The sequence below is a fragment of the Arachis ipaensis genome, chromosome B03 (genome assembly GCF_000816755.2).
Source record: "Arachis ipaensis cultivar K30076 chromosome B03, Araip1.1, whole genome shotgun sequence".
Classification (NCBI taxonomy): Eukaryota; Viridiplantae; Streptophyta; class Magnoliopsida; order Fabales; family Fabaceae; genus Arachis; species Arachis ipaensis.
Window position 1 is genome coordinate 90851430 of NC_029787.2, and position 7786 is coordinate 90859215.

Consider the following 7786-nt stretch of genomic DNA (forward strand, 5'->3'; position numbering starts at 1 on the left):
TATTTCTATTTAAAATAATAAAAAAATAATTTATCTGATGAAATTAATTTTAGAATTTTAAAAAATAAAAGTTTGTTGAAAAATAAAATGTCTAATTTAAAATTTGTTGAGATCAAATTAAGTGTTTACTTGTATAACTACACTGCATGTACACTAAAATTAGTCATCAAAGTTAGTTACTAGTATAAAATACATGGTAGAAGATAAAATACAAATTAAAAATAAATTAAGCTACATATATATTTATTCACAAATACATTGGTGACTGATTTTAGTGTACAAATAACATTTTTGGTAATGATAATATAATGAATTAATAAGAAGAGGAGAGTGATGATTGAACCGTACCAACGAAACTGTCCTGTATGTGATCTCTCTCAAAGATTTCAGCACCTTTGAAGGAAGCATCAGTATTAGAGGTATCTACCCTTTTCTGCTTTCTGTTACTGTAAGCCCCTTTTATATTTTGATGTAACAGTACAGTCTACACACACATCTTTGCTCATATTATTGTTATTCTTCAATATCGATCTGAGGAAGGTTTTAACTTTTAACTAGTATCATCGAAGTTTCACCTACTCTTTTCTTGATTCTTCTTCTTTTCTTTTTCAATTCATAATGAAAAACAGAACAGTAACTGAATGGTAAATATCGTGATTTCTCATCTCTGTTCGTTGAATATTTCTAACTTTATAAAAGTTGCCGAATTGTAAATTTCTTTTCTTTGGCTTTATACTCTTACCATGATCAAGATCCCCTTTAATTTCCTGTTTTGGCTACCTGATTTAAGACATATTATAGGAAGAACATAATGAGAACAGATTAGAAGAGCTAAAGGGTAGTTTAATAATTAAGATTATAGACATAATTTACCATACAACTAACATGACTAATTTGATCCATACAAGTGATTTTCTCCCACAAAACCATGGATGCGAAGGCTCAAATGTTTTGTTATTATACGATGGTTATATGAAAACTAACAGGTACCTGAGGAAAGAAAAGAGAACATGGCGGGAAAATACTCTGAAATCAAGTTTTTATATTAGAAGACCAAAACAAACAATATGTTCAAACTTCCGAGCAACTTCAGCATGTGTTTTTTCTTTTGTAGGAACCAAACTCATCTTTTGACTCTTAAAGGACTTATTGGGATTGAGCAGTTATTTATTATTTAATAAAAAAAAAACAGTTTATTTTGTTAGGAGTTAGGACTAACTTTTCTTATATCAGCAAGCACTATCAGGTAGGTTATTATGACTCCAACGTTACTTCCACCCTGTTAAAGTATGTAGCAAACTTTATTTGTGGCATTGAAATTTTGTACTTCCCATGCATTACGCTGTGTTTAAACTTTATACATAGTAGCAAGTACTATTCTTGAATCTTGAAGTCACTCGTTATTTCTGTTTGCTATGGCAGGGGGCATCTATAAACTGAATAAATAGTGTTAAATAGACTTATTCGTTCTGTCACATAGTCTCTGAATTGAGATTACATGTCCATTATCATGAGTTGCTTTTGCTTTAGAAAAGGTAACCCCGCCAAGACTAATCATGACCAATTCGTCATTCTTGCTTCCGAGACATCCTGTAAGTACAATAATCCATATTTTCCCACTTTAGTATTTTATTTTGAAATCCTACTTCTTGGATTGATAAGGGAAAAATCTTTTGAAAAATGATTTTAAGTCTTTCATTGCATTTTCTAAACTTTTCCGACCTAAGTATTAAATGTCTAGAACTCTGAAGCTTCCTATACCATTTGACAGTTACTGTGAATGAGGTTGAGGCTTTACTTGATCTGTACAGAAAGCTAAGTGGTACAGTTATTGGTGATGGTTTAATTCACAAGGTATTTTCATTTAGGTGTATTAACACCTTTCTTATATAAGAGCCATATTATTTATGTTACTGAATTTTCTTCACATTTAAGTAGCTTTCTGAAATGATTAGTATTGAATCTTATCTGCAGGAGGAGTTCCAGTTTGCACTTCTTAGAAATAGTAGTAAGCAGAATCTATTTGTAGACAGGGTCGGTACTTAAGTAAAATTTATTTGTTTTCTTTTAACTTTAATGGATGTAAACAGTTATACAAGTTCAGTGATAAACATAAAAATTTAATACATCAATGATGCTGACATTGTATCTTTTGAAAATTGAATGCAGGTATTTGATATGTTTGATATTAAGCGAAACGGGGTTATCGAGTTCACCGAGTTCGTTCGGTCTCTGAGCATCTTTCATCCTAATACATCACCAGAGAAGAAAATTGAATGTATGAAATATGAAATTATTTGTGTTTAACAGAGAAATCAAACGTTCTTCCACTTGTGTGAGTTTTTTGTTATTGTCATATATGGCATTTATCATTAGATTAGAGCCTTTCTGATCTACTAATTACATTGATGAGGACCTGACTGTCCTAAAAACATTTTCTTACAGTTGCATTTAGATTGTTTGACCTTAGACAAACTGGATACATTGGACACAACGAGGTTAGTACTTCTTTTCTAAGCTTTCCATTGTGCTTGTGCAAGTGCTTCTTTTATATGCATCCTTAGTTTGAGGAGTGTCTAAGATAGAAAATTCAGATATAAACAAAGATAATATAGATAAAAACAAGACATACAAATTATGTTTTTATTTGTATTCTCAATATCTATCTGTATTTGTATTTTTGTATTGAGAGAGTTACCAAAAAAGAGCTAAGGTAGCGTTTGTTTTGAGGTACTGAGATAGAGACTGAGAGATTGAGATTCAGTATCATGTTTGTGATTTGTTGGTTCAGAGACTAGTACTAAAATTTTTGTTTCTGTCTCCAAAATTTCAGTATTTCAGTACCTCCAAAAAGTGGGGATACAGGGGACTAAAATTTTTAGAGATACAGACTGAAACTTTAATAACATTTTATATCTAAAATACCTCCATTTTAATTAATTAATTTTAATTTTACCCTTTAAACAAATTAAATTAGAATTTCATTCTTGTTTCAATTTCTGTCTCCCATTTTGCACCAAACAGAATACTGAGATTTATTTCAATCTCTGTCTCTTAGTCTCTGTCTCTCCGTCTCAGTTTTTCTGTCTCTGTCTCTCCACCAAACGCTATTGTTCTTTCCAAATTTGCACTTCCTTCTTATGTATCCTATTATTTGTGCATAATGTTAAACATGAAGTTGAAGGAAATGGTCTTGGCAACTCTGACTGAATCAGATGTTACTGTTCCAGATGATATTGTTGAATCAATTGTGGGAAAGGTTCCTATTCCTAGCCATATACTTATTTGTTATCCTTTAATTTCTTTACTATTTCCCTCAATCTTATATTTCAAATATGATATTTTTCAGACAATGAGGGAAGCTGACTCAAATGGAGATGGGAAGATTGATGGTAAAGAGTGGAAAGAATATGTGAGAAAAAATCCCTCTCTTATGAAGATGATGACTCTGCCATATCTAAAGTTTGTCTCTCTTCTAATCAATGAAATAGCATCTCATTCTCATATAGAGTGTGTAGACTCTGTTGATGTTGACTTGGCACTTTTTCTATTGTTGTTAGGGATATAACTCTGGCATTTCCCAGCTTTGTTTTGCGCACTGAAGTGGAACACTGCTAACCAAAAATGCACTGTGGAACCAAATTACCACATGGAAGCTCCTTTATAGAATGTGTAACTAACCATGTTAAATAAAAGCATGTCTAATATGTTAGGAAATTATTTTAATTTCCTAATTTGTTTGTGGGCAATAAATATATTAATTGTAATCATAAATTATGCTATTTCAAATTAAATAATTTATATAATGAAGATCTCATTTTTTGTTATAAATGCTAATTGAATAAGTTATTATTACTTTTGATTTGGAATTAAATGAGAATAAAACTAGATATTATCTTTTATTCCTTAGATAATTATCTTTTGGATTTTAGATATATTATCTTTTGGACTTTAGATACTATTTATATTTGGGCTTTAGGGTTTAATGGGTGCCATGCTCAAATATAAATATGCTTTCAGGGTTTCGGTCCCCAATATACCAAAGCCGACTTTGTTGCTCTTTCCCCATCAAAAGAGTTGCAGTTCAGCCACCTAGGAATACAGAAGGCTTTGGTTGAGAAAGATCGAAAGAACCACAAGATCTAAATCCTTCCATCAATTTCTGACTTTTATGAGTAAAGGTACGCTTCCACATTATGATATATTTTTGGTGATTCAATATGAATGATCTGGGTTATTGAAATTAATTTATTCCAACAAGTGGTATCAGAGCCATCCATAATTTAGTCATCGAAAATATCTCGTTTTTATTTTGGATCGACATATGCGTATATATGCGCTGTCTACGTTTAATATTGTTGTGTAGCAAAACCGTAAATCATGAATAATATTCTGTAATTCTTTATTATTATCATACATATATGTTTTATTTTGTGTATGCGTCATATGAATAAAGCTGCAACTGTTGGACGAACACAGATTAATTTTTTTTATGCTAATGGCATGGATTGCAGTTCCTTATATGCATATATATGTGTATTATCATGCATGGACATTTGTATATATTAGACATGCTTTTGTGAAAATTAATTTATTTAAAACATTAGGAATATGGTAATATGTAATTCATGCATATATTGGTCAGTCCAAAGGAAGGTCTATATTTGGCCAAATTACATACACATATTGATGGTAAATAAATATTTGGGTGACAAATTAAGAATAAAGTAATGCTTATTATTTATGCGGATAATAATCGGCACAAAGGAAGTTTATTGTTTGGCCAAATAATAAGCATTGCACACTTTTGTTTATTTTTTATTAATTATGCGGTCAATAATCGGCCCAAAGAAAGGTTATTGTTTGGCCAATTAATAGAAAATATATACGGTAATAAATAGGTTGCGAAGTTTAAGTCTCCATGTGCGCATTAAGTCGGTCCAAAGAAAGGTTTAAGGTGTGACAGGAATTTTGACAATATTTGATTACTGCAATGAGAGTATCACTTACAGTTAATTTTTCTATCCAAAGATTGAAAATTAATGTTGTTCTAGATATCTCAATATGGATTTTTTTTCCCATTATTTAACTAATATTTACTACATGTTTATTTGTTCTAATCCAGAAACTATGGCTTTAGCTACCAATATTTCTGCACAAATTAGCAGTATTCCTGTGCTGAATAGTTCAAACTTTAAAGTTTGGAAGGATACCACGGAGATTGTCCTCGGTTGTATGGATTTAGATGTAGCTCATCGAGAGGAGAAACCCACTTCCACTCCGAAAAACCTCAATGAGGTTAAAATAGAGAAAGGGGAGAGATCCAATCGAATGAGCATTATGATTATGAAACGCTCAATTCCTGAGGCATTTCGGGGCTCAATTACTGAGGATAAAGATGCCAAACAGTTCCTAAAGGATGTTGAAAAATTCTTTACTAAGAATGAAAAGGCGGAGGCAAGTAGTCTTTTGAGCAAACTTGTCTCCATGAGGTATAAAGGTAAAGGAAACATAAGGGAGTACATTATGGAAATGTCTCATCTTGCTTCAAAATTGTAAGCACTAAAGTTAGAGTTGTCTGAAGATTTACTCATGCATTTCATTTTGATTTCCCTTCCTGCACACTTTGGGCAATTCAAAGTGAGTTATAACACTCTGAAGGACACTTGGTCCATAAATGAGCTTATATCTCACTGTGTGCAAGAAGAAGAGAGGTTACAGCAAGATGAGACTGAAAGTGCTCATATGGCTTCATCTTCTCAGTATAAAAGAAAGTGTGATACTACTGCGATGTGCCTTCTCAGAAGAAAAAGGCTAAGAAACAAGATCAAGTTTCAACTTATTTCTTCTGTAAGAAGGTGGAACACATGAAGAAGGATTGTACCAAATATGCCACCTAGCGTGTAAAGAATGGTATAATTCTTACTTTCGTTTGTTCTGAGGCTAGTTTAAGTTATGCACCTGTTGATACTTGGTGGGTAGATTCTGCTGCTACTACTCATGTAAGTGTTATGACGGAGGCGGAAATCAGCCAATTAAGAAATTATAGTAAGAACAGCGTTGTAAGTACAGTTCTCAACCGACGAAAATCCGCTTATCAATTTAGAAGAATTGTCACAAAATTAGAATAAAAATACTGGGAGTAGAAATCCCAGGTCGTTTCCCAACGAGTTGACAAAAGGGTGCTATTTTATTAATCAGGAGTTTTCCGAGAAATTTTGAGAGTTGGAGAATAGAAAAATAAAGGATTGTGAATTAAAGCAATGCAAATTAAAAGAGATTTATATAATCAAATAAAAAGCCTTGACTGGGGGAATGATTAATTGAAAGTTCTATCCTTATTGGGATTCTCTCAAATGTAGTCTCAATAGGTTGTTATTTTCACTTAGTTAAGCCTTACTAAATAAAGAAAAGTCAAGTGATTGAGCTAACTCTTATTCACAAGTCCTAATCCTCTCCCTTGGGAAGGATTAGCGTTAGTGCCTAGAGAGTTAGCCAACAACTTCCAATTTAACTAATCACTTGAGCATTCCAACTCAAGGGTCTCCTTTTAATCAACCCCCAAGTCAAGTTAGGAGTCTACTCCATTGACATGAATATAACGTTCACAGAAATATAAGAAGAAGACATGATAAATTAAATGAAATAGGAATTGAAAATTAATTAAAAGTAAAAATAATTCTTTGCATTAATAAATCCCAAAATGCAACATACGTATCTGAACAGGAATAATAAGTAATCAAAAGAGTAAAGGAATAAGAAAGCAAACTAGAATAATAGCAACTTCAACGGAGGTAGTGACTCTTCTCAATATCCAAAGCAAAAGCATAAACTATAAAAACTATGAGTGTGTAGAAAACCTAGAGGAAGAGTGATTTCTCTCTAAAATTCCAATCTAAAACTAAAAACTATGTGAATGAGAATGTCTGTTGAGTCTCTGCTTGTCCCCTGGCTCTAGTCTGTGTTTTTGGACCGAAAACTGGATCCAAACTCAGCCCAAAATTGCCCCCAGCGTTTTCTGCGATTTTTACAGGTAGCGCATGTCACGCGTACGCGTCAGTCACGCATACGCGTCGTTGATCATTTTCGCGTGTCACGCGTACGCGTCAAGCACGCGCACGCGTCGCCGTGCAGACTCCGATTCACGCGCACGCGTGAGCCATGCGTGCGCGTCGCTCCTCACTGGTTATCTCCTTTATTTCATGTGCTCCTTCCATTTTGCAAGCTTCCTCTCCATCCTCTAAGCCATTCCTACCCTATAAAGCCTGAAAACACTTAACGCACAGATCACGGCATCGAATGGTATAAAGAGGGATTAAAAATATGCAATTTAAAGGCTTAGGAAGCAAATTTTCAATTATAGAACAAAACTAGGAAGGAATTGTAACATCATGCAAATTGTATGAATAAGTGTGCAAAGGCTTGATAAAAACCACTCAAATCAGCACAAGATAAACCATAAAATAGTGGTTTATCAATCTCCCTACACTTAAACATTAGCATGTCCTCATGCTAAGCTCAAGGAGACAAAAGGATGAATAGGAAAAAGTAAGACTCATGAGATGCAACCTATGAATGCAACTATATGCTGAGATGATTCTTTCTACTTGGTTAAAAGTAAATAAGTTCTTCAAGACAAACATAAATCAGATTTCACTAATTTAAATAATACAATAAAAGACAAGTAACTTGTAAGAAGATAGCTCATGAACGCAGGTGATGAACTGACTTTTGCGTGGTTTAGAGTTTCACAAATGAAAGCTCGTTGCAATATAGTTTCTAAACC

At 33.0% G+C, this 7786-nt stretch overlaps 1 protein-coding gene across 2 annotated transcripts; it reads left to right on the forward strand.

Annotated features, from left to right (window-relative positions):
• Positions 325 to 3783, forward strand: LOC107630691 (calcineurin B-like protein 7). 2 transcript variants are annotated; one of them, XM_016333895.2, is made up of 9 exons: positions 325 to 448; positions 1423 to 1592; positions 1772 to 1854; positions 1975 to 2034; positions 2170 to 2278; positions 2446 to 2498; positions 3179 to 3259; positions 3350 to 3462; positions 3561 to 3783. In XM_016333895.2, exons 2-9 carry the CDS (start codon positions 1499 to 1501, stop codon positions 3616 to 3618), a joined length of 651 nt encoding a protein of 216 aa, XP_016189381.1. In that variant the 5' UTR covers positions 325 to 448; positions 1423 to 1498; the 3' UTR covers positions 3619 to 3783. The 2 variants fall into 2 exon arrangements, with proteins under 2 accessions (XP_016189381.1, XP_016189382.1); XM_016333896.2 differs by having other exon boundaries at positions 325 to 419.